Source organism: Xenopus laevis, chromosome 8S, assembly GCF_017654675.1.
Source record: "Xenopus laevis strain J_2021 chromosome 8S, Xenopus_laevis_v10.1, whole genome shotgun sequence".
In the NCBI taxonomy this organism is placed as follows: Eukaryota; Metazoa; Chordata; class Amphibia; order Anura; family Pipidae; genus Xenopus; species Xenopus laevis.
The window spans coordinates 99,343,576-99,371,177 of record NC_054386.1 but is presented as its reverse complement, the minus strand read 5'-3'; the positions used below and the strand labels follow the sequence as shown (position 1 = coordinate 99,371,177).

The window sequence follows — 27,602 nt, the reverse complement described above, 5'->3', positions numbered from 1 at the left end:
AACTATTCAATGAGCTAAAGGGGGAGTAGATTGTTGAAGCTAATTGAAAAAAAATTAGCAGCCACTGTCATGGTTCCTATAATCCTTCCTTTTGGGTTCATGAAGGGAATCATGGAGAGAAGCATTGGACTGGGTATCTGGGGTACAATGGGACCACTGCTGGTGACCAACAATGCGCACACCCCCAACCCTACTCCACCCTCACCTAACTCAGACATAGCCAAAAACAACATATGTGGTCTCATATATCAACTCCTAACCCACCAATGTCTGATGTCGTTGAGAGCAAGAGAGTTTGTGGGCATATAAGAGATTGCGGCTGGTTTGAGTCAAGGGAGTTTCTGCTCAGGGTGCTCATGAAAACCTGGGCCCACCAGGGTTTTTCCTGGTATCCCAGTGGACCAGTCTCTCTAACCAACATGGGGGCCCAATTTGGGTCTAGACTTATTGTTCTCCCTGAGAACACTGTACAATCTTTCCCCCCACAGCCATGTTGAGTCTGGCAGCTTTACAGGGGATGGTAATTTATTTCATGACATGTCATTGGCACCTTCAAATATTGCAAGTCCTGGTATGCTCATGTTGAGCAGTGGCCAAGATATGTAGTTGAGTAGCTGTTTTCATATTAATTGGGATACATGCTCAGCCATATATACCATTATTTGTTTAACGCTCAACTGGCAGAAGTGTAGTTAAATGCTCAGCTACTATATAAAATGTATTCCCAGCCAAGCTTAAGAAGTTATCCATCTTTCTCAGTCTGCACGGTGTCCTTAAGAAATAAACATATTCCTGAAGATGAAGGGGCTTCTGATACATTTCTTTGTTGTCTCCTCTGCTTTTTCGCGGTGGCATTTCAGAGCGGCCACACTAAAACGTCCTTTTGTTCTTTGTTTTCAATGCACTTGACAGCTGGAATTCATGTTGTACCCTGAGCTGAGATATAAATGTAGATGAGTTCTACTTTTAAGAGTAACCTAGTGGCAACTTTTATTCTGTTTTCTGCATGGTTGTCCACTTCAGGCCCTCAGTGCAGGTCATAGGGTCCAGTGTTTGTGCTTACCTGACCAATTAGGCTTGCAATCATACAGGACCTATCAATGGAAGAGCTCAGAGGAAGCACAGCCAGCCTGAGGGGCTAATTAACCGAAAGCCATTTGTCTTGAGCAGGAGAACTTAATAAAAAATCTAACTGGTAATAAATTGAAAATGAGTACGAGGACTTTCACTCTGAGAGACATTTTATATCCTGAGCTTTGACGTCGGAACTGTAAGTGCCAGAATTCAAAATAAATCGCAGTTATAATTAGCAAACTTGACGTCTTTTTTTTCCTGTTCATCTCTTCGTCAGAAAAATCAGGAGGAAGCAATAAAATGGGGAGACAGAGAAGAGAAGAAGACCATTATTAAGGGGTAGGAGGATGTATTTCAGAGCTCAAATAGGAACTTCCATTTCCCCCTATCTATGGTCCTGTAGTGCCTCTAACTATCTTTATTGGCATTACTTCCATTCTGGGATGTTGGTGATCAAAGAGTAGGAAAATACATACTGGAAGATGGACCATGATCCTGATATCCAAGCTCCTTGTGGAAGTGATGCAGCCAAAGACGGCAGCCAGCAACACTGCTGATTTACAGAATGCAGATTGACTAGGGTCTGCACATCATGGGTTCCCGCTGATCAGCTGTATGTAGGAAGAGTGGTTGGATAACAGGGATAGTAGGATAAGATGTAGAAAGTATACCAAGATGGAGATAGCAGGACAAAGATGGCAAGAGTAGAGCAAGATGGAGAAAGTAAAGCAAGGTGGTGAAAGTAGAACATGGTGATGAAAGTAGAACAAGGTGGCCACATTAAAGGAAGATGGTGACAGTAGAGCAAGATGGACACTGTGAAATGAAATGAATACAGCAGAAGTAAATGGAGATGGTAGTGCAAGATTGACAGTAGAACAACAGGATGGGGAAGATGAACACCATCAACATCAAGGTGGACACTTTAAGGCAAACTTTTGACAGCAGAACAAGATGATAGCATTAGGGCAAGAAGGAGACAACAACACATTATATCATTGTTTTTTAATTTGTTGCCCTTCAGTTGTCGTTGAAGTACAACAGCCAAAAACCCATAGATCAGACAGTCCTACGTCAAATATATAATGCAGCTTGCGAAATCTGGTTTTCTCTGGGCCCAATCACTACTGCAGATGGCCCAAAGCGACTACTTCCCCCACATGTGAGAAAGAAACCGTGAGAACATTAGGCTGGAAGCAGTATTGCCATGGCTCCAGCCGTTTGAGCTTCCCCTTCAAGATGACCCCAGAGTAGGAAGCTGTGGGAACAGTCGCCTTTGGGGGGTTTGAGCATTCCCAGAGTCTCATTAAGACCGGCTTTGGAAGAGAGTGGACAGAAGAATGTCCAAATCTTTGGCTGCATCCCAGGCTTCTTGATACCAGTATGTTTCTCTGTACATAAGTCATGGGCGAACCAACGGCTTTCTATGCCTGCTGTATACATTTATTCTGACATGTGCTTTATAAAAATCTCTTTAGTAAAAGGGAATTAAATGGTCGACTCAAAACAAATGTCCACACGCAATCCAATCAAAACAATTACATTTCGGCCAGAGTTTATGGTTGTCTTGCCGAGGAAAAAAAGTCCATCCAATCTCTCTAATGCCCGTTTTATTGCACCGAGTGCATTATCCAGCGCCCAAGCCTCTCCGATAACGAGACATCAAAGGGGAAACAATTGATTTCTGTAGGACAGAATTTGCCTAGACAGCGCTCAGATCAAATCTGCTGCACTTTTTGTTTTCGTCGTTAGTCGTGGCAGCAATTATTTTTATTTTTTTTGTGTGAGTCACCTCTCTGACCAGCCTCCAATTAGAAGGAACATACCTGACAGCTGATATTTCTGGGTAATGGCATCCAACACATTCATCTTATCACCATTTTGATATATCGTACTGAATAAGCAGAGACAGTTTATATATATATATATATATATATATATCTTTTCTTTTTTTTTGTATTTTTCTATTAGTCACATTATCATTTTCCACCTGGCCCTAAAGGGTTTGTGTGTAGACGCACTAAAAGGATGTACTTGACGGAGCACAGGGAAGAGAATCTTGTGTAAAACATGCACCCAGAGACACAGAGACACAGGTAATGAAATCCTATGAGCCAGCCAAGCAGAACATGCCGCGGCTTTGTAACGAAATTGAGAGTTTATCCAAGCACGGTGTTCTGCAGGGCTTTCCCGTCAACTCAATTTAAACCCTGACTCTGGGGAGGGCAACTGAGAGCTGGAACAGGCTCAGAGGTCTCTACTGCTGCCCTCATAGCAGTCTGAAAAGGGGCTACAAAGGCTGTACTTGGGGGCTGACACTACCAATCATGTATTCTGTCAGTTATACACCTGACTCCAGGGCTGCCATCAGGGGGGGACAGGGGGGAGAGTTGTAGGGGGCCCTGAGGGTAAGGGGGGCCCGGCCACGCCACACTTACTTGATTAGCCGGGCCCCCCATCTTTCTGAGAGCTGCTGACTTTGGGAAGGCATGGACGTTTAAGGGGCCCTGGCCACCAATTTTCTTATAATGTGGGGGGGCCTGGCCACCAATTTTTTAATGGGGGGGCCCTGGACACAAATGTTTTTTATGGGGGGCCCTGACCACCAATATCTTTTTATTTTTTATTAACATGTGGGAACCATAGCCACCAATATTTTTTTTGTTTTTTTACTGTGTGGTGGGGGGCGGACCTGTGGGGTGGAGAGGGTGGACCTGTAGGTGGGGCTTGCAGTGGGCGCAGCCCAGGGGGCCCAGGAAATTTTGTTGTATGGGGACCTGCGATTTCTGATGGCGATCCTGCCTGACTCACAGGCCTGTGCCCTCAGCAGAAGCCCAGCAACACACTAGTGTGCCATAGCCATTCCAACGTTACTCGCAGGCACACTGTGCATATATTAATATATTCTTAATATTTCATTATTATATCATTACTCATCATGTATAATTCCACTGTTCATCATCCCCAGTTTAATACCTGCAGACTGGCAAAGTCTCAAGCCAATCCTTATAGATTTAATTAAAAGGTTAAGATCCAGGGGCACTGTGGTAAGAAATAGGTGGGGATTTTAATCTATTCTAGTCCAGACCACTGCTTGTGTTCAATATACTTGCACAGGCCCATAATTATATGTAATATAAGGAATTGCAGTTGGTATTTTGGACTAGAAACACCTTTGAAGTCTTCAGAATGTATAGTTTCCAAAAATATATGGTTTTCTGGGGCAAAAAACTGTGTAGGGTCTTTTACAACAGATAAAACAGATATGTTGTGATTACGGGGCCACAGATTACAGGGATTAAACATTTGTATTCCATCTCAAATCTTATCCTATAGGCCATCAAGCTGCCCTGCCTTCTCAAGTTTGAACCCCCAGTTTGGGAACAAGTTCTATTGATAACAAGAAATTAGGTAGGATAAATTAGGACAATAGGTTTCATTTGACGGACATGTCTTTTTCAGCCTCACTTATTGTGTCAACGACAATGTAGACCAGGTGTCCCCAACCTTTTTAAACCGTGAGACACATTCAAATGTAACACAAGCATGAAAAAGTCCATTGGGATGCCAAATAAGGGCTGTGATTGGCTATTTGGTAGCCCCTATGTGGAGTGGTAGCCTACAAGAGGCTCTACTTGTCACTATACTTAGTTTTTATGCAATTAAAACTTGCTTTCCAGCTTGGAATTCAAAAATAAGCAACTGCTTTGAGGACCCTGAGAGCAACATCCAAGGGGTTGGAGAGCAACATGTTACTCACGAGCTACTGGTTGGGGATCACTGATGTAGACTGATGGCAGAGTAGGAGATTAGTCTCTCCTATCCACATTCCCACCTCTTTCATGACAAAGGGGCATAGCCCTGAAATGTAAATAAAGACACAAGGGATGCTGCACTGTTCTGTGGGCAGGTCAATTTTGTTGCCTTGTATTTCAGGAGGGTGTCGATTCCACCTTTACTGAGCAACAAACTCCTCGTAATGTGGCAAAATAAGGGTATTGCGACCGCCTTTCTCACCTCTCCTTTCCACCAGTAATAATGTAATTACCCAGTGGGAAAACATATGCGTCGCTTCGGGTTTTCCAAGCCACCTATAGTACCTTGTGCCAGGTGCACCTACGTAGGGTGTGGGCAGTGCCCATATTGTAGGGATAGAGGTTTTTGGTAGTTGCTTGCAGAAAGAATGCTGGTGGCGCTAGAGGAATAGTTGATTTGTGGACACAACACAGTGATTGAGGACGATATATAGGCTCTTTAAATCAATCTTTTCTTTCATTTCTATAAGCTTTCTGTCCATATTGCAGCTCCCAGCAGCCTCCTCTAACCACAAGTCATAACACACATCAGATGGCAATAATTTGACATTGTGCTTATTAATGTTGGGCAAGCATGGAAAAGAGCAAGCCCACTCATGGTAAGAATTTGTACCTAAAGATGCCCATACACGTAGAGATCCTCTAGTTTGCCGATTACACCAAACGAGCGGATCTCTCCCCGATGTGCCCAAATTGAGGTGGATAATATCGGGCTGATCCTATCGATTGAACGATCGGATCATAATGTAGCCAACATGGGCGGTCAGATCACGGGACCGCATCAACGAATAGATGCAGCTACGATCCATCTGGATTTTTAAACCTGCCTGATCGAGATCTGACCGACTTTTGGCCAGATATCGATTGGGAAAGCCCTTCGGAGGGCCCTACACAGCTACCGATTTGGTCTGTCGGCAGCTTTTATCGGCTCGTTTTATGGCCAGCTTTAGGGCAGGGGCACACCAAGCTACTGGGGGAGATTAGTCCCCCAGCAACAAATCGTTTTCTAATCTCCCCAAACTGCCTCCCCGCTGGCTCGAATCTAAAACACCGTGGGATGGCACTCGGAGCACTTTGTTTTCTGAAGTTTCCTCGTGAGTCAACTTCGGGCTACTTCGGAAAATGAAGCGCACCGATTGCCATCACGCTGGTGATTTACATTCTAGTCGGCGGGAAGCAGTTTGGGGAGATAAGTCGCCCCGAGAAGAAGAGGCAATTTGTCGCTGGGCGATTAATCTCCCTGAATCTGATCGTGTGCCCTAAGGAGTGTAATCTTTCAGCCACAGAATGATATTTGAGCCCTGTTTATCTTCTCGGTCAAGTACTTGATTAAGCCATTGTGTTCTTCAGATTGCCCTATTTCAACTTGAATAGCTGCCCCCATGGCTACACAGAAACGTATCTGTATAAACAACATAGTTAAGCCTCTGATGTAAAAGTACATTATTTTTAAATATTTACTGGTATTATTGTTCTTTTGCCCCAATGACCTCAGGAGGTAACCATCCAAGCCAAGCCATCGGCCAAGGGATAAATAGACAATTAGACAGGAGCAGAAAAGCTGCTATTTCAACAACTGGCGTTGACACTGATTCTATAAACCACCCATCCATCCTGAAGCTACTCACACAATTTCAAATAGCATATGCCCCACAGAGTACATTCAATTAATTACAGCCGTTCAGTCATTACAGCCCATCGTACGACACCGTTCTCTCACCTCCTGTAAATTTAGAAGGACAATTTAACTTCCATTTTGCCCTCAGAAATGGCCTTCAATTAGTATCCCGGCGAGGCACTCCTCTGCTTGCTATGCTTTTAGGGTTCATTTGCTGTCCATTTTCTTCCATCAGTTTGGAAGTAATTGGAAGTGAATTTACTCAGGTCGGCAGCCATTTATTCATAGCGCCTTGTACGTCCCACCTGCTGAGCTTTTGAGGTAATATGGGGAAACTCTGTCTGTCACTACTGTCTGGCTTGAGCAAGATAACTTTTTGTTGACCTCTTATTTTGTTCACAATCCATTTCAGCCCTACTGACTTGATCACAGCTGGATTTGAAGTAAATAGCATTTTAAAAACTGAAGGGTAATTTGATGATGTATTTGCAGCCATGCATTAGGGATTCTGAGCGGTTTCATCAACGGGGAGATAAGAAATAGGATCCAGTCTGTTCTTTGGATTTCGGTATGAGGGGAACTGGTATATTATGCGAAGGAGGGCTGGGCAAGTAAAAGAAAAGTGGCCATTTTGAATAAAAATATCAAGTAGATATATATTAGTATTGGGTTTCTTATATGTGACTCTACGGGGCAGATTTACTAAGGTTCAAATAGTAAATTAACATTTTCTAAATTGTTTTTGGTCAAAACTCACAAATTTTAATGTAAAATTTAATGTAATTTAAAGCCACCAACTCGAATTTGAAAAAGAATGTGAAACTTATCACACCTTGACCCGGGAAACAGTCCTAATTCGACTATTCTCCGCCTAAAACCTGGCGAGTTCATGTAGAAGTCAATGGGCAAGTTTGGCTTAGAAAAAAATGTCAAAAGCAAAAAAGTCAAGTTTTTTCGAGGAAAACTTGATGGGAATTAGATTCAAATTTGATTCGAGTTTTCAGGTCGAGACTTTACTATCGAATTTTAGACATTCAAGTTTTTTTTCATAAATAACATACCATTCGAATTGTGAATAAAATAGAATTCCTATAAATTACTCTAAAATTCGACCTTTGATAAATAACCCACTACATGTATAAAATATGGTACCTGTGTAGACAGGTTTGTGGAAACAGGCGACCATCCATCCCTTTGCATGTGTAAAATGCATTGGTATATTCAGAGGTCATGAGGCCCCAGATCCCTTTCCTCTGACATTTGGGGACCTGTGTATAACTATCTTAAGGCTGCAGTGAACATAACAATAGCAAAATTGCACACCCAATTATAGGAATGATAATGGGTCTAGAGCACTGGCGGCAAGGGGGCTCAGCCTAAAGGCCAGTTAGGGTAATATTTGGCAATGATACCTATTTGCCCCTGATAGACCAGCTGGAAGGTCTGTTATGCTGGCCATACACTGGCTGATAAAAGGCCACCAACAGACCGAGTTGGCACCTTATTGGCCCGTGTATGAGGCCCTCCGACGGGCTTCCCTGATCAATATCTGGCCAAAAGTCTGCCAGATGTTGATCGGGCAGGGTTAAAAATCCCATCAGATCATGGCTGCATCTGTGCGTTGATGCGGTCCCACGATCCAACCACCCATTTACCCTTTGCTGGGGCCAAACGATCGGATCAGCCCGATATCGACAACCTCAAGGTGGGTATATTGGGGAGAGATCCGCTTGTTTGGCGACATCGCAGATCTCTCAGTGTATGGCCACCTTCAGAGTAATGTTTAGAGTGAACACTGCAGTCCTAGATACGCTTGCTCTGTGTCTGAAACACCAATGTTTTTCTATATCTGTAACCTTTTTACAAGGTAAGATACTCCGAAAACAGAGGTTGGACCTCCAAGAGTGGCTTAAACCAAAAAAGGTCTGAGAACCACTGGCCTAGAGCCCTAGAACTTTTGGAGTGTAAACCAGAGTCGCACAGGTTGTCCAACGCTGGTAGCAAGGGATACTGGAAGGTTCTGTAGCAGAACAGGTTAGACAGAGATGGTTGAAAGGGAGGAAACAAGTTAGAGTCTATAACATCCACATTTTTATGAAAATAGATTCTTGTTTCCTTCTCATGATAAAGAAATATGTCCTTTATCATCTAAGATGTAGTAAGTGCTGCCTGTCACTGCAGGAATCTCCAAATGGACAAATGCACCTGGTAATTGATGAATGTACAAGGGATTTGGCTGGTCAGTTGGGATGGGAATAAGAGAAAATAGCTGTATCCAGTAATTTCTGTGCACTTTGATAGCAATAAATATGGTTTACACAGAACAGGCCTGCAAGACATTATATCAGATTGTATCAACATTCCTATTAATCAAACTATTCCCTTCCCAGAACTGGAGTTCATGAGGTCCATCGAATTAAATGTCCATGGAGACAGAATTATGCTGTGTGAAATTAAAACAGGAACAACATTTTCATTTAGAGATAAATTATGCCGCAAACTGTTGCAAGGCCCACAAAAACTTACAGCCACAGTGAAGAGCAAATGTGCTCTGCTTTCTTTCTAATTTATTCTTGGCTCAGGGAAAAGGAGACTTGACGATATTGTCTGTAAGCAGAGTTGACTTTGAGGTGCAAATAAGGATGGTTGCAGTAGTTGTAGGTAGGGGTGCATGAAGTGCAGCAGGTATTGTAAGGCTATATAGAGACAGCAGAACAAGATGAGGATGGTAGGACAAGATAGAGACAGTAGGTCAAGCTGGAAGAAGCAGATCAAGATGGAGACAGGAGGACAAGAGTGGGACAGGAAAACAAGATGGCAAGCTTAAGATAGGAAGGCTAAATGTAGACAGTAGAAAAACATATAGATAGTAGTGCAAGGTAGACACAAAAAGGCAAGATGACAGCACTAAGGCAAGGCACTTTCCTGAAGTACAACCCCACTCACCCTAATACAACTGAAACCTGTTGGGAGGCGATGCTTGGAGATGTAATTCAAAATCATAACTTCAACTTAGGTTCATAGGTGGCACAGGGCTACTTTATTTAACTATTGGAGCTCACACAGTCTGGTCATCATCACCAACCTTATCTCCACCATGTCAGACAGCCTCGACTAAGATCTTTCCTTTTTCTTTTTTCAAATGCAGGTGCCACAGTGAGCAGAATGAACATTCGTTAGGACCTTGATACCTTCCTGCTTCCCTCCGCTACACTGTCAAGGACTCAAGAATGTACCAAGTGCTGCTCCGTGGAGTTTTTCTCCTAATCTGCAGTAACCTGTCTTCTGCCCTAGTGTTTCCAAAAGACCTCACGCCTATTAGGATCATTGAGGCATTAAGTACGTTTTATGATTCTTTATAAATGTAACAAATAACCAAGTCTGTTCAGACTCATGAAGTTCTACACCACCTATTTACCATTGTACAGCACATTGTCACCTTGCTGCACCTTCCTTTTGGTTTATTTGTGATGAAAGTCAAGGTTGTGGAGGTCTGGTTGCATTTGACCTGCCTGGTTCATATTTTGTTGCTTCTGCCCTAAAACCTCCATCTTAATCTTTATCATGACCTTAGGACTGATGTGTCTCTTCCACCAGTTCAGTTTTAGTTTCTTATTTTATTTTTTGGGGTTCATAAATGAATGTACTCCATTTCTTCTTCGGCAGAGATCAGCAGCAGATTTCCAATCCATGAACACAGATGTGTCACATAAATTCATCTACAATAAGTTAACCTGTTACTAGCAGCTGAACCGATTCGTTTTGACCCTTGAGTAGTGAACATTTCTATCCCATACTGTTAAAGTTTTGCTGATCGTAAAAGAAATATCAAGCTTGCTATATATTAGAAACCAATTTACTGCTTTTGGTGTTCTGGGACCCAAAAATGATTTCAACATTCCAATATTGTCGTTCTTTTCATTCAGCAGAACAACTTTGTTTCACAATTTCTTTAGTAGCCGCTCAAAGCCATGTCCCTTAGCCAGTTCTTCTTCTTCTTATTATTATTATTATTATTAAGGTGGCGAGATTTCATATAATGCACTGCAGTCAGTTCACTGGATCTTTCTGACTCTCAGAGATGATCATAGGCTTTGCATCAAAAAGAGTCCCATCCCTGAAGAACATAAAGAAGGCTTTAGGTGGTAGAAGTGTCTGATGGTTGCTGAGATAAATAGTGCACAGTAGGATTATGTTTATATGAGGAGCCCAACTGAACCAGGACTCTAGATGCACCAGAGAATCTTATGAAATTGTGTCATGTTCTTTCAGCCACTTCATCTTATCCATGGTTTCGGGGACTGGCCAGCGATGATGACACAGCCCACCTAGGACTTGACTTTCAGAAGATGCTTAAACTGAATCAAACGTTATACATAGCTGCAAGGTTAGTGCTGCATTGAAGCCTTATGAAAAATGATGGCTGTTGTATATGGGCCTGGGGCACCTAAAGTGGAGCAAGATGTAAAACATATTGGAAATTTTTCCTACAGTCCTACAGTGACCTCCACCAGGAGATTGGTCACAGTCCAGGTTGACTCTCAAAGCCACCATATACAGATTTGTAGGCTGTACCTTAAACCAAAGAACCCCATCTAATCTTTTATATTTTTGCCTTCTCACCCCCAGAGACCATGTTTATGCTATTGATCTGCACAGAACCAAAAATGCAATTATTCCAGATAAAGTAAGATACTTTTCCTCTTTGGTTTTTACCTACCATGTACTTGTATTTATTTAGGTGCTTTTAGCCTTAAGAAGATGATAACTTGCTGTAGAAATACGCCACTTTTGTTCCCTGGCTGCCTGTGCTGGTAATCTAGCAGATGCCCCAGTAAATACTCAGTCACTAGCTGCACGTATATATATGACACAGTCTACCAACAGATTTGCAATGCAAGGGAAGGAAGGAACCAATATTGTTTTTTAGAAAGAGAGTGTTATGGTTATTGCTCTGTTCATTTGCATGTAAATTGTCCAAATGGAGCACGAATTCTATACATGGATTCCAAATTGCACTGCAGTGCCTTGTCGCTTTTAAGGTCTCCTATCGAGAAACAAATATACTGGTGATTTGTCCCAGGCACCCAGCGCTAGTTAGAGGTCGAAGAGAAAATTTGATAAGCAACAAGTTAATGCATGTCATGCAACCAACTGACATCACTAAATGTCAATTACAACTAATGATGTCACAATCTGACCTTCAGGATGGGACGCCATGAGTAGAAAGTAGAGCAACTAGGCATTTTCTGCTTTTCTGTCCCTAACTGACCTTTAACTTGACCCCCAGAAAGGTTAGCCTTAGTTAATGGGGACATCTAAACTAGGGGAAACCAACCCTGTATGTGTATTGCTTACCCTGTGAACTTTTCATTTTAGTATGTAACATGGAAAACCCAAGATATGGAGAACTGTGCAATGAGAGGCAAGCAGAGGGTAAGTACCTTCTCTTAATGAATCCCCAAGGAGAGGATGGTTGTTCAAGTTTTATTGGATATGAGTGATTATCGGTGGCTCTATAAGATATACAGGTATGGGACCTGTTATCCAGAATGCTTTGGTTTTCTGGATAACAGATCTTTCTGTAATTTGGATCTTCATACCATAAGCCTACAAGAAAATCATGTAAATATTAAATTAACCCAATAGGCTGGTTTTGCTTCCAATAAGGATAAATTATATCTTAGTTGGGATCAAGTACAAGCGACTGTTTTATTATTACACAGAAAAAGGAAATCCTTTTTACAATTTTGGATCAATTGATTATAATGGAGTCTATGGGAGACGGCCTTTCCATAATACTGTGCTTCTGGATAGTGGGTTTCCGGATAATGGATCCCATACCGGTATTATATAAGTTGTATATATTGCCCAGAGCCAATAAATCCTTCTATAATCATCTTCAGTTTCCAATGACATGTTCTTCTCCAGTCTGGTCAAATTGTGAGCCAAGCTCTTCAGGGGTAGACCACTTAGAGAACTGGGACAGGCAATTACAACAGGCTTTGGACCTCCACACATGTCCCAGTGCCAATTATGTGCTGGTTTGAACAAAGTGATCATTCAGAACCATTTGGACATACAGTATGTGTCACCATACCATACTGGAAGATCTGGCCAGTAGTTGTGCCATTCTCTAGCCATGATCTTAACATGAATACAGACACGATTGGGTTGGTCTAATCCTTGGGCCCCATGTCCAACTATGAGATCATAAAGTGGCTAAAACTTGGCAGAAAGAGCGAGCACATTTTACCATACTCCACCCCTCCAGCCATGCACATCGCATCCTCAGCAAATGCAGCATTTTTCTTCAAAGATGATTCCAAACTTGCTCGGACAGGTTTTTATGTTTCAGTGTGACAAATGTTGCTTTTGAACAAGTGAATGGCCGTTTTAGCTCCTTGTCTTTATTAATGATGAATATCGACGGTGCTGGTCTTGAAACAAGCGAAGGATGGATTGCTTGTGCAAACTATACAATGGATTGCCATGATTGTTTCTAAAAGCCATAGCGAGGAGAGGAAGAATCCAGACAATAACGTTCTTTTTCTAGCTGAAGGCTTTTGTTACTGTAAATGAGAAATCTCCGGCTGCTGGCCCAGGGAAAACAAAATTAACTTCAGCGCTAATTAGAATTTAGCTTTAATTAAGGAAAGCATGGGTTTTTGCAGTGACCTTCCAGTGCACGGCTGTGTGATTGTGCACAGCGGAGGTGCTCTCATGCAGAGCTAAGCACCAAAGTCGCCAAGCTTTTTCTTTGCCAATGTCTCACACTTGAGTGCCTTCAGTAGCAGGACGGTGGGAGCTCAGAATGTACAGACTTGATGAGATTGTTCATCCCAAGGAAACGACTCACCTGCAGACCTTTCTATCAAGTTTTAGGTGGGAAAGTCAATGGGATTCAGTAAAAAGGTGGTAGAGAAAACATTCTGGTACCTGGGTTATTCCAGTTAGCACGTAGCATTGTTTTGTGCTCAGTTGGGAGTAATGTTGACATTTTGTCAGGCTCCTTTCCCTGTTATGTTTACTGGATATTGGACTGTGGTCCCATTTGAGTGTTCCAATTGCTAGCTCAAACAGTGGAGTTTCTGATTTGAAAAATAATGGAATTTTTCTGAGTGAGTTGAACAATACAGGCAAGTCAAAAACATATTTATACTGAGTGGTCCGACCAGATATAGTTGAGCTTAAAGGGATACTGTCATGGGGAAATATTTTTTTTTCAAAATGAATCAGTTAATAGTGCTGCTCCAGCAGAATTCTGCACTGAAATCCATTTCTCAAAAGATTTTTTAATATTCAATTTTGAAATCTGACATGGGGCTAGACATTTTGTCAATTTCCCAGCTGCTCCTGGTCATGTGACTTGTGCCTGCACTTTAGGAGAGAAATGCTTTCTGGCAGGCTGTTGTTTTTCCTTCTCAATGTAACTGAATATGTCTCAGTGGGACCTGGATTTTACTATTGAGTGTTGTTCTTAGATCTACCAGGCAGCTGTTATCTTGTGTTAGGGAGCTGCTATCTGGTTACCTTCCTATTGTTCTTTTATTTGGCTGCTGGGGGGGAGGGGGGGGTGATAATCACTCCAACTTGCAGTACAGCAGTAAAGAGTGATTGAAGTTTATCAGAGCACAAGTCACATGACATGGGGCAGCTGGGAAATTGACAAAATGTCTAGCCCCATGTCAGATTTCAAAATTGAATATAAAAAAATCTGTTTGCTCTTTTGAGAAATGGATTTCAGTGCAGAATTCTGCTGGAGCAGCACTATTAACTGATTCATTTTGGAAAAAAAGTTTTTTCCTATGACAGTATCCCTTTAAACAGAAAGCTTTTCAATGTAGCTTCTGTCTAGATTGATGAGAAAAATGTATCTCCTAACGACTAATCCTGATATTACTCAGACACTGAAGCTAAATTTGGTCATACATTCAGCTCATCTCTCCCCGATATGCCAACCTTGAGGTGGGAGACAATGCATTAAACACAGGCAGTCAGATTATGGACCACATCAATGAACCAATGAGGTCCTCAGTCCAAAGGGATTTTTAAACTTGGTTGACATATGGCAGATTTTCGGCCAGGTATTGATCGGGGAAGTCCGTTCGGAGGGCCCCATATACTGCCCAATAAGCTGCCAACTGTTGGCAGCTTATATTGGCCTGTGCATGGCCAGCTAAAAGGTACATGGCTTGTCCCCTGAAGCTGCATAACCTAAGAGTGTCTTTACTTTGCCATGACTGGTAAATTCACTTGGATTGCACATTATGGCGGTCAGCTTCAAATCATACCCAGAGCTTAAAGAAGACTAAGCATGTGCATTGGACAGTGGTCTTCTCAGAGTCTATTCTTTTACACATTACTTGATGGACCACCCATGGTAGTCAACCATGAAATTCTTGTGATAAACTTACATTTTTGGTTATCAACGCTTGAAACACATTTAAAAAATCCAGAAGGAGTCGGAATGCGGCACCATTTATCAACTATGTATTTCCACGGATCTGTTGAGAGTTCTGTTTGACAAGACAAATGAAAGCCTGTGAAGGTTTTCTTAAGGACAGACTTCAGTGACAGAACTTCTGCAGTGCTGGAGCCACGTTTCACACACAAGCGAGGAGAATAGTGGTCTTTCCACTGTGTACGCTCCCCTTTTAGGTGATGATTTGCCATCAAGCAGACTCTTTATCCTTTCTTTCTCTTAGCTCTGCATGAGGCCACTTTCTCCTGAGCAGCGCCTTGTTACAGAGTTAAAAGTGTCGTGACTCGCTTTAGTGGACGGCAATCCAACTGTGATACACTGGGAGCTGAATAAATAAAGAGAACATTTTCTTAAAGAAAAGATGTTTGCTTAAAAGGAAAACCTTGGAAAATGTCTGAAATGCAACAATCCATGTTGACAACCTCATTTATTACAGTATTGGCTTTACATTATATGATACAGTATATATATATATCATAGATACGTTTAGGCTGTTAATGTGCTCTGACACAATGGGGCAAATTCACTAATGCGCGAAGCGCCGAACGCTAGCGTTAATTTGCTAGCGTTTGGCATTTTCGTTACTGCGCAAATTCACTAACGAACGCTGCCGTAGTTTCGCTAGTGTTACTTCGCAACCTTACGCCAGGCGAATCTTCACTAGTGACAAAAATACGCAAATTCACTAACTTGCGCAGTGTACTGAACGCTACCTTTTACGCTAGACTTCCTTCCCACCTCAGACCAGGCGAAGCGCAATAGAGTAGATAGGGATTGTTTAAAAAAAAGTCCAAAAAAACGCTGGCGTGTTTTCTACATGATGGCTGATAGGCTGAAAAAGATCGAAAAAATTTTGGGGCTCCCCTTCCTCCCCCCTACATTTCCTGACTCATGGCAACTTACCTAGACAGTGGGCACATGTGTAGGGCAAAATAAAATTTTTATTTGTAGATTTGAAGGTTTTCTAGGCATTTGTAGTGCAGATACATATTCCTCCATTGAAATTTGAATTTCGCACCGTATGCAAATTAACCTTCGCTAGCGCAACTTCGCTTTATATAGCGAAACAACGCTAGCGCAACTCCGCAACCTTACGCTACCCCTGTGCGCAACTTCGGATTTTAGTGAATTTGCGAAGCGCTGGCGAAACTACGCCTGGCGAAGTGCGGCGCAACTTCGCATCTTAGTGAATTTGCCCCAATGTGAGAGTTAGGGCAAATCTTAGACTTGTAGAAAACTCAACTTTAAATAGATGTATATACTGTACAGATGGAGCAAATTTCTTCTTCATGTTTGACTCAGACGGCTTCCCATGTCCAACCACGTCACTTTACTTAAATAGATTGCTATTACACCCTAGTTCCATTGAAATTAATGGTGTGCCATGGTGCACCTTGTGTCCACAACAAAGTTTGCTCCATCTACAGATTAAATCAGATTCATTCACTGGGGGCTGTTCAGCTACTGCTGGTCCATCGAGATGCCAATTCTTATCCAGATTGGTCTGATATCAGAATAAGAACTAGATGACACATCCCGGTGTTTAATGATTGGGAATTAAAGTCTTGGGTTCATTGTATTTTACAACACGAATGACGAATGATGCCACATTTGCAGAACTAGTCGTTTTCCATCATATATGAAAATCTGGACCTCGTGGAATAGACACTGGGAGAACATACAAAGTCTGTGCTCTAGAACTGAACCAGAACCTCAGCTCAGCAAGGCAACAGTATTAATGCTGCAGCAGTTTGGATATGCTCTCTGTCTCTCTAAGTTCCCAGTTTTACTTTGTTTTATTTACTGCATCACATTCTATGGGGCAAATTCACCAAGGGTCGAATATCGAGGGTTAATTAACCCTCGATATTCGACTGGGAATTAAAATATTCGAAGTCGAAGGATTTTAGCGCAAATAGTTCGATCGAAGGAATAATCCTTCGATCGAACGATTAAATCCTTCGAATCGAACGATTCGAAGGATTTAATCCAACGATCGAAGGATTATCCTTCAACCAAAAAAACTTAGGAAAGCCTATGGGGACCTTCCCCATAGGCTTACATTGGGTTCGGTAGGTTTTAGATGGCGAACTAGGGGGGTCGAAGTTTTTTCTTAAAGAGACAGTACTTCGACTATCGAATGGTCGAATAGTCGAATGATTTTTAGTTCGAATCCTTCGATTCAAAGTCGTAGTCGAAGGTCGAAGTAGCCCATTCGATGGTCGAAGTAGCCCAAAAAACACTTAGAAATTCAAAGTTTTTTTACTTCGAATCCTTCACTCGAGCTTGGTGAATTGGCCCCCACCTGTGGGGATCCCTACAACCAGGTGATCATTTGCCCCATTAGTTATCATGTCAGTAGATCCGAGGGTAAAGCCAATGTCACAGACAACATTCCACTCTTTAGCATTTGCTTTTTTTTTTAATGGAAAACTTGCTCTTTTTTTGTCTCCATAAGGACGAGTGTTACAACTATATCAAGGTCCTGGTCCCCAAGAATGACCAAACCCTCATCGCATGTGGCACCAACTCATTCAACCCCATGTGCAGAAGCTACAAGGTAAGGTTTTTAGCATCTCTGTTCATGGTTTCATTGCTTTCTGCTGGGATATACCCCAGTTCTGTTAATTATATGGTCCAAATGTGTCACCTACCATGTGAACACCTACAATGAATGTAACATCTAAATTGTTCAACCGCTTTTCTACTGATGGGCCCCACCATATACTGTCAATGTAACTATGAAAGACCATTGCTCTAAACTGAAATATTCCATTGTCCGTTGACCCTCAACTTCATTTTTGATGGTTCCTGAGCCAACCTAAGGGCTGATAAGCCTACTTCTATTGTATGACCCTAGTGTCTGGCCTATGGGAAAAATAATAGTATTGATAGGTATATGGACAGCATGTAACCTTCTTAACAACCGTATTTCTTTATATTAACCGTCCTGTTTATTTTGTAGATCAAAACTCTTGAGCAGGAAGGAGAAGAGTTTAATGGTCAGGCCCGTTGTCCTTTTGATGCAAAACAAGCCAACGTCGCCCTGTTTGCAGGTAGATTTCTACCACAATCATTCTTACTAAGCTTCTATAACCGCAATAAAGAAATAATATTAATTGCCTTCCATAACCCTAAATGTGTTTTTATAATTGTTTACATACCAGAGAAAACATGATTACTAACATCTTTTCAAGGCAACCATTTGCATTATTAAATTGTAAGGCGTTTGGGGTGGGGGTAGAGGTAGAGGCAGCCTGAGATCTTTCTGGGTTCCGCCACTAGAAGCACAAAGGACTTTTTTAAGCAATAAAAACAAAGTGTGAATTAATGCAGATTATCTTGAGGAGGGCAGTAATCCTGCTTAATCCCTCATTGCACACTGTTTAGTTTGGGAAATCAGCAGTAGCCGCACATGTACAGAGGTGCTTGGTTTTTGGTCGGAACACAAGTAAAGAGGTTGTTATCATATAATCCTGTTGGCTGCAAGGCTTTACTCGCTGTTTAAAAAGATTTGTTTGTGTACTTTGAAACAGCTTGCACCAAAATGCCTTTACTATGCCTATATTTCATGCCGTGTTGTGTCCAATTACATCTTTGCATCCTGCAGTCGTCTATCATATCCATTGATTGCATGCTTTGCTGCAACATCCCAATCCATCAGAACTTGACTTGGGGCTTATGGAGGGGGTGGGGTAGTAGTATAGGGCTAATAAAAGAGAGATATCTTGTGTAATGTAATGTCATAGTTGAAGTCCAGTAAAAACATTAACCCTTTCGCAATCCAACAGTTGGGATGGTGAGACCCAAAATGTCAGCTCTCCCCAAGCCCTCCAGGTTTGAAATACTTAATTCATATAAATTCTCCCCAGATGAAGGCCCTAGCCTTCCTGCAGTATTAGGGACCCCCAACTTCTCTGCTTCCAACTGCTACTTCCAAGTTCATGGCCATCACAGTGAATATTAGGGAACTACCGTATATACTCGAGTATAACCGTCCTGAGTATAAGCCGAGGTACCTAATTTTACCTCCAAAAACTGGGAAAGCTTATTGACTCGAGTATAAGCCGAGTATAAGCCAAGGGTGAGAAATGCAGCAGCTTCTGGTAAGTTTCAATCAAAAAATTGAGGGTTTCTGCTCCCATTGGAGGTGCTGGCATCTCGTTTCTGGACGCCGACGACCATTCTTGGATGCCGGCGACTATTCTTGGAGACTATTCTTGGATGCCAGCGACTATTCTTGGACGCCGGCGACTATTCTTGGATGCCGGCGACCGTTTTTGCGCTTGACCCGAGTATAAGCCGAGGTAGAGTTTTTCAGCATATTTTGGGGGATGAAAAACTCGGCTTATACTCGTGTATATACGGTATGTGGATTTGAATGGTAAAACCAGGCCTGGAAGATATAAAGCCTTAACATTTCTGAGCTCAACAAACTGATGTACTATTCCCAGAAACCTATAATTATTATGACTATTATTATTACTAACACGGAGATGGGATGCATGTTTTTTTTTCTCGCCTGTTGACTTAATTTCCTTAATTTATAATTTACAAATTGCTAAAATGATTTATTCTAGTATGCAAATGCTCTAATCTGCTAATGAGCTATTATTACATTCCATTAAGCGCCAATATTTTTATTGTGCTTTCGCATGCAGATGGGGGGGGGACAGGACCAGGAGTCTTACTGGTAATTGGGTTTGTGCGCAGACAGGCAGACATGAGAGATTGTGGCTGTTTATGAAACACAGCAGGGTGGCAGTTTTTTACTTTTGAGCTTCGGAATACAGACTGTTTGTTCCATATTTACATTAATTCATACACTGCAGTGTATAAACTTTATTTTGTATATAAGGAAAATATTTTGGTTCTAGAAGATCCATTGTGTAGGAAATGATGTGCATGAAGCTGTCTCTATGAACTTAGATCCTCTGGTTTGTGGTGATCAACAAACAAGTGGATGTTTTTCTGGCCAGTTTGCGGTGATCTAATCATATGAAAGGCCTGGGTAAACCAGCTTTGAGATCGGGATCAATATATGTGACTGAGATTTAGCATTGATCTGGAAAGGTGTCAAACTAATATAATGCCAACACAATCAAGGATGGAGACCAGTCTCAGCTGTGGATGACCATGTTCAGGTAGACTATGGAGTCACAAAGGGTAGTGTGTTGTGTTCGGGACTTCCTTGGAGAGGATGAAGTTGGGGGAAGGTTTGAAAATGGAAGAGGACTTTGGTAACGGGTTGGCAAGCAGTGGGTCAGATGCAGTTTGGACGACACCAATCATTTCCCTTCTAGGGACATCACCATGCCAATTATATCATAGGTTGATGGGGTGTGGGTTAAAAATGGAAGTGATCTTGGGTGCAGTGCAGGTTGGAAATTGAACCTGTCCATCATTATCTCATTTGAAGAAGTTCTCAGTTGCTAGGCTTACTTTTTGGACTGTTGAACCTATTAATCAATGATGCAGCTTCCCCTGTCATTGTGCGATTATAACGTATCCCTTAAATCTTTCCTTTTTTTTACATTCCTCCCTTTGCAGTTCTCCCGGTTGGTTATTCAGAGTAAATGTGAAATCCGAGCCTACTATCTCCCCATTCTCTGTCTCCCAGTCCCTTACAATAAAGTAGAGGGATCCCAGAGGGGGAAGAATAATAATATGAATTACTGCAGTGATATGTACAAAATGTACTCAGTATGAAAGCCTGGCAAATGTGGAATTTACAATTCAAACCAAGCTGTTTATAGTTGGCGCAGTTGGTGCATTTTGTACAGTGTTATAGGCAAGAGAAAGGACATTTTCTTTATTGCAATCATCCAAAACAGGAGGGAGGAATAAAATACAGTTAGATTGCGCTTCCACCTGTGGATATAACAGAGATATTGTACTTTATGGGGACAAGCATCTCAGCAGCTGGAAGCGCCTGAGCTTGGTGCTTAGCTGATGTTCTTTACAGCTCATACCACGCTCTTTTCTCTCACTCTCTTTTTTGTAGATGGGAATCTATACTCTGCAACAATGGCGGACGTCCAGGCCAGCGACACTGTCATATACCGTAGCCTTGGGGAAAAGAGCCCTGTCCTCCGGACCGTTAAGTATGATTCCAAGTGGCTGAGAGGTGAGGAGATAAAGAATATTTCAGGGATTTGCAGTTACTGTTTTTTTCTGAATTACAACTTCCAGTGTCTCCCCCCATTAATGCTGGACTGTTGGGCCCAAAACCTTTAGGACTAAAGATTCAAGCACCATGCCAAACCTGCTTAATTATGACATCATTGGAAGAGGACTATAGGGGTAGATGTATCATATTGCACCAGATAACCAGTGGGTGGCAGACCCAACTTTCCCTTTTGGACAACTTTTTCCCAATACGACATTATTTTCGCTGCCCGAACCACTTTTGCCAACCGTTTGAATTTTATGCATGCAACTTTGATCTATAAACTTGCAAGCATCCCCTCCAGTGACGTCAGAGATGGTCAGGTCAGGGGTTTGTTTATAAATAATGGCAGCTCAATGGACCAGGTCTTTCCAGCTGACACAAGGTCACCCATTCTGATTAGAAGAAAAGAGGTTCCAGCTAAATATTGGGAAGGGGTTTGTTACAGTGAGAGCTGTGAAGATGTGGAATTGTCTCCCTGAATCAGGGGTACAGGCTGATACATTAGATAGGTATAAGGAAGGGTCGGATGCTTTATACACCAGTAGCTCCTCCCAGCAGACAGGAGGGAGCCAATGAGGTTAGAGGAGGGAAAGGGGTGTTACAGGGAGAGCTGGGAAGTGAATCAGTGGTATAGGCTGATACATTAGATAGGTACAAGGAAGGGTCGGATGCTTTATTCACCAGTAGCTCCTCCCAGCAGACAGAAGGGAGACAATGAGATTAGCGGAGGGAAAGGGGTGTTACAGGGAGAGCTGGGAAGTGAATCAGTGGTACAGGCTGATACATTAGATAGGTATAAGGAAGGGCCGGATGCTTTATTCATCAGTAGCTCCTCCCAGCAGACAGGAGGGGGCCAATGAGATTAGAGGAGGGAAAGGGGTGTTACAGGGAGAGCTGGGAAGTGAATCAGTGGTACAGGCTGATACATTAGATAGGTATAAGGAAGGGTCGGATGCTTTATTCACCAGTAGCTCCTCCCAGCAGACAGGAGGGAGTCAATGAGATTAGAGGAGGGAAAGGGGTGTTACAGGGAGAGCTGGGAAGTGAGTCAGTGGTACAGGCTGATACATTAGATAGGTATAAGAAGGGGTTGGATGGTGTTTAGCAAGTGAGGGAATACAGGGATATGGGAGATAGCTCATAGTACAAGTTGATCCAGGGACTGGTCCCATTGCCATTTTGGAGTCAGGAAGGAATTTTTTCCCCTGAGGCAAATTGGAGAGGCTTCAAATGGTTTTTTTTGCCTTCCTCTGGATCAACTGGCAGATAGGTAGTTAATAAAAAAAAAAGGTTGAACTCGATGGACATGTGTCTTTTTTCAACCTTACTTACTATGTTACTATGTGACCAAGTTAGATTAAGGTTCGGATGGGGACTAAACAGGTTGAAGAGCAGCCAAAAATTTTCCAACTTACACATCACTAGCAGGTTGGGAAGGGCTAGAGTTAGGTTTCCAACCTGCCCTTTACTACCAACTACTGGGAGTTGTAGTTTCAAAACAGCTAAAAAAAAACTGACTATGAAATAACTTTCCTGTGAATGCATGCACAACATTAAGGTACTTTCAGCCTTCAAACATAGAATTTAAATCTTAAAAATAAGATGAAAAAAATATTTGATATTTTGTAAATAGGGCTCATTGAAAGTACCTTGGTGACTAAATAAATGTCATAAACGTGTTCTCTTTTGCAGAACCACATTTTATCCATGCAGTGGAATACGGAAACTATGTTTATTTTTTCTTCCGGGAGATTTCCATGGAATACACCACTATTGGGAAGGTAAGGGGGTTTAGATTTGGGATGAAGGGGAGATCAGGGGGCTTTTTATTGGGTGGTGAAAAAGAGGCAGATGTATAACATCTATAATATAGACAGTGTATACTGGAAATATCTACTAATTGTTTTATATTATAACTAATTGGTTTATATTGTATCTGCACGTTTGTGGTAATTATTGTTGTGGGTGGCATGCCTCTATAAATGTAGAGGTGTAAATGTGAGAGTGGGTTTTGCAGAGAATGCTTATTTCAGAATTATGTGGCCCCGGCAAATCGCAGGTTATATCAGTAAGCCACCCTGCATAAAGAATCAATCTGCCGCTGCCTTATCTCCCCGACACCCACTCTACACACCAGGCCTGCAAGTCAATCAGAAATGACGACTCCCTGCAGCAATGCCAACTCTGGGGGACACTGATAATAAAAAAGGGTGAAGATAGAGATGTATAAAGACGACAAAAGAGTTTTATCGGAAATATCTCCTACTGGGCTAAAGGGCAAGCTGCGGCTGATTAACAAGGAAATGAGTAAGCAGGACTGGTTTCGGAATCAGAGATTCGTCTCCGTTATGCAGTCTCTCTTATATGTAGGGGCGATACCTGTAACATAAAAATGGATATCAATAGCTAAAGACATATATATATATATATAAGGGCTTGGGACACAACAAAGTAGTTTGGACTTCCAAACCATGACCTTTCTGAATAAGCTTGTCAACAAATCCATAATATTTCCCTGCCTTACTGCAAGATGGTTGTACTTTGCATGCAGGTTACCTTCTCTCGAGTTGGCCGGGTCTGTAAGAACGACATGGGAGGCTCCCCCAGGGTTCTGGAAAAGTACTGGACCTCCTTCCTGAAAGCTCGTCTCAACTGTTCCGTACCTGGTGACTCCTTCTTTTATTTCGACGTCCTCCAATCTGTCAGCGATATTCTTACTATCAACAACCGTCCATCGGTCATTGGCGTGTTTGGCACCCAGGCCAACAGGTGCGTATTCCAGAATAGGACATGGACTTTTGCAATGATTTGACGTATAACGTTGACTCTGAGTCGCAATGAGTTGGATCAGGTGTCTAGTGCCAACTTGAGTAGGTTAGACTACTAAACATCAGAAAGAGAAGAACCTTCAGTCCCCACGCCAATGTTTAGACTTTCTCACTCTTATCTTAATGCCTCTTTCTCCTTCTCCAGCTGAGGACAGAGTAGATGCTAAAGCACATCCCAACCATACAAATGTCTCATTTTAGAAGGAATTGCTTTGGGAGCTATTCTAGGAGGTTGCCTGCATTGCTACAGAGCTCTGCCAGTAAATTTATTTTCAGACGATAAGGACAGCAATGGGATTAAACTTTTATGGATGGGCAATTTTACTCAAGGGCACAGAATTCGCAGTAGGGTCGGATACCAGATCAACCTTACTGTTCAGGTCCCTGTGTTAATTCTGTTGGAGAGATACCTATGGGCCTGTCTGAAGCTCACTAGCTCTTAAAGCATTTTTTGGTCTTACTGAATATCCTTAGTTTTTGTATTGACAATTAACTTCTACTGTATTTTAAACACTCTCAGCTTACATTCACTACTCCTCTGTATACCCTTAGTATTTGCCAGAGCAGATCACAGATTTTTGTTTGTTGTATATAAAGAGATAAAATCTATGATAGATTCTATCACAAATGCCCGTGTTTATTGCACCGCTGCATCGCCTTTAGTAGCTATCAAACGCCCAATGAAATGCTCACGACATCGAGAAAGATATGCTCATAATTGGAATAAATCTAAATAAATGGATAGGATATCACTGTTCCATTAATACATTAGAAAAGCGGCTACATAGCCCAGTGGGGCCATCAAATAGAAATTGAGTGGCTGGGAGAGTTCACTGGTTGATTTACTGCTGGTCTTGGCACTTGCAGACAAAACTCAATACAGACGAGGATAAATTACAAGTTCTAAGGAAAACCACAGGTAATGGGGGGCAATATTTCATTGCGCTGTGGAAGCACACTCTTATGTGTCAGGGTGTTGAGGGAACATATTATTTGAAATCTAATAACAGTTTTGGTGTGTAAGACGTAATCCACCAGGCCACTAGAGAATGATAGAACGACTGCATAATTCTGCACAAAATAAAAATAAAGGCTTTTATATGGATCTGCTGGGTCGCCGAACACATTTTCTCATAATAAAAGAAAGGAGAGGGGATACTTTTCCCTGCTGTTGTTATAGCTTCTGTAGATGTTTGTAGCAGGGCCTACAAGAACATCTCCATCTGTTCTCACAAGGTGAGACTGATAACTGAATTAGGGAAAATTTGCTATCAAATTTATATAGGCACCTCTGTTTACCTGAGTACCATAGCAAAATTTCAGCTGTCTGGTATTAGCTTGGGGCATGACGATTGGGTCATTGAGCACTGTTTAGCTGCATGATCCATCAGTGATAAACTAGGTTCAGATGTAGATGTTTTGTTGGATCTTCTGTAGGCCCCTTATTTGTAGGCCAAAATGATTGTTTGGTTTTATACCTGCTTAAAGAAGTTCCATATTAAATTGTTGGAGTTGTCTCTGCTAACAATGTCCTGCAGATGTTTAAATGCTGTGATTGGCTACAAGATTTCTTTCTCCCTGCCTGCCCTGAGTCACTCCTCAATAAATGCTTCTTCTGAGTTCTTTTTTTGGGCAAGCCTCTGGTGTCCAATGTTTATTCTGATAATTCAAGCTAGTAAAAATGCATGTGTAGATACATGCTTGTATTTGTTTCTGCTCCAAGGAAGCTGGTTTTTGAGATAGAAACTTGCCTGAGGTAGGACTGAACCCAGAACATGGATGTACTGCACTTTGTATTATAACCCAGTAATTGCAGGCTTTTAGGAGCACAAGGAAATAACTAAACAATAGAGGCATACTATTTCAAAATATTGTTATGTTCCTCCATAGTATCACTGGTTCTGGGGTTTGTGCCTACTACATGGATGATATTGAGAAGGTTTTCAATGGGAAGTTTAAGGAACAGAAGACTACAGAATCTGCATGGACCCCAATTCCAGAAGACAAAGTCCCTACTCCAAGGTAATTAGTCCTTTAGTGCAGATACAAACCTTGGACCTGGTTGGGCTATGCTTGCTATTGGTATAATTAACAGGTAGGTATGGAAATAACCATGAATATTGATGGGTATTTCCACATCTACATTCTGGGTTTCATTGTTATTTCATATCTACATTCTGGGTCATGGGTATTTTCATATCTACACTCTGGGCTTCATGGTTATTTTCATACCTGCAAGCTTGGCTCTATAGTTATTTCCATAGCTACTTGCTGGACTTCATGGTTATTCCCATATCTATATGCTGATCTTCATGGTTATTTCCATATGTACATGCTGGACTTTATGGTTATTTCCATATCTAACAATGAATGAAAAGCCGATACTTTTTTATGCAACAATTTTTTCTATTTGTTGCATTTAAAGGTATCGGCTTTTCATTCATTTTTGGATTCATTGCTGGCGTGTGGCTAGGCCAGTGCCAATACCTGCGTCCCCTTCTGCCTAACGTCTGTTCTTATTTCCATATCTACCTGCTGGGCTGAATTCATAACCCAGAATTACTTTCCATCTCTGTTTTGCTTACATTATTCGTTTCTTGAGTAGCACAATGAGAAAACTGTATGACCTGCCTCCAAAAGCCTCTGTGTACTACATCAGCCTTTTTCTTATTGTAGGCCTGGGTGCTGTGCCGGATTTGGAAAAGCAGCTTCCTACAAATCATCGAATGAGTTTCCTGATGAAACCCTCTCTTTCATTAAATCTTATCCTCTGCTGGACGAGGCGGTGCTCTCCATCACAGAGACACCTTGGTTCACAAAAACAACCAGCAGGTAGAGAGCAGCCAATTAGTTATAATGTTCCTCTGTAGGCACCTCCTTTGCTTTGGATATGCAGCTTTCCATCTCTCCCACACAATAACTTGTCATTTTGTATATCCATTCTCATTTTCATGGGAATCTGCAAACACTGCATTAGCGAGTTGCCTGAAAAGCGCTGGCTGATCTATATTAGAGCTTCTCCTGCAGCTTGATTGGCTGCCTTAAAAAATTTAGCTAATGAACTCTGGAAGATCTGGCCCATGATGGGAGCTTCCTAAAATAGGTCAGTAGATACAATGCAATCCCATTTATACATTTATAGGTGTAGTTTAAAGAGCTTCATCATTTATTTTTTACATATATCTGGGTAAAACATTTGCAGATGAGATGGATATACTCTTTTTGCTTGAGTCCAACTGTACTGTAGAAGTGCAACTGAAAACCAAGGACTTCAACTAATTTAACATATACATTCAATTGTTTTCCCAGGTTTAAGCTGACCCACCTAGCTGCTGACACCTCAGCTGGACCTTACGGGAACTATACCGTTTTGTTTCTGGGTTCCGAGGACGGGAAGGTCTTAAAGGTCCTCTCCAGTACAACAGAAAACTCAACAGTGGAAACGCTTCTGCTTGAAGATATTAATGTCTACAACCCAGCTAAGTATGTTCACATCTGACCTTAAATTATCTTTTTTCCCATTGATTTCTACAAAAAAAAACTGTTTCTTAAGAGGTCAAGTTTTTAATCCTAAGACTTGACATTTTTTCACATCTTTTCACTGGTACCT

At 41.8% G+C, this 27,602-nt stretch overlaps 1 protein-coding gene across 3 annotated transcripts in view; it reads left to right on the top strand.

Annotated features, from left to right (window-relative positions):
• sema6c.S (semaphorin 6C S homeolog) overlaps positions 1–27,602 on the top strand; it is a 128,996-nt gene that overhangs the window by 76,332 nt on the left and 25,062 nt on the right. For 2 of the 3 annotated variants that reach the window (XM_018233508.2, XM_018233507.2), the window contains exons 3-14: positions 9,656–9,846; positions 10,780–10,894; positions 11,137–11,194; positions 11,887–11,943; positions 17,451–17,552; positions 17,958–18,048; positions 20,997–21,119; positions 22,857–22,945; positions 23,716–23,933; positions 25,883–26,014; positions 26,669–26,824; positions 27,302–27,475. In XM_018233508.2, coding sequence (XP_018088997.1) covers positions 9,738–9,846; positions 10,780–10,894; positions 11,137–11,194; positions 11,887–11,943; positions 17,451–17,552; positions 17,958–18,048; positions 20,997–21,119; positions 22,857–22,945; positions 23,716–23,933; positions 25,883–26,014; positions 26,669–26,824; positions 27,302–27,475 — 1,424 coding nt within the window. In that variant the 5' untranslated portion in view covers positions 9,656–9,737. The remainder of the gene's footprint in view (positions 1–9,655; positions 9,847–10,779; positions 10,895–11,136; positions 11,195–11,886; positions 11,944–17,450; positions 17,553–17,957; positions 18,049–20,996; positions 21,120–22,856; positions 22,946–23,715; positions 23,934–25,882; positions 26,015–26,668; positions 26,825–27,301; positions 27,476–27,602) is intronic. The other variant, XM_041574504.1, reaches the window with a different exon arrangement.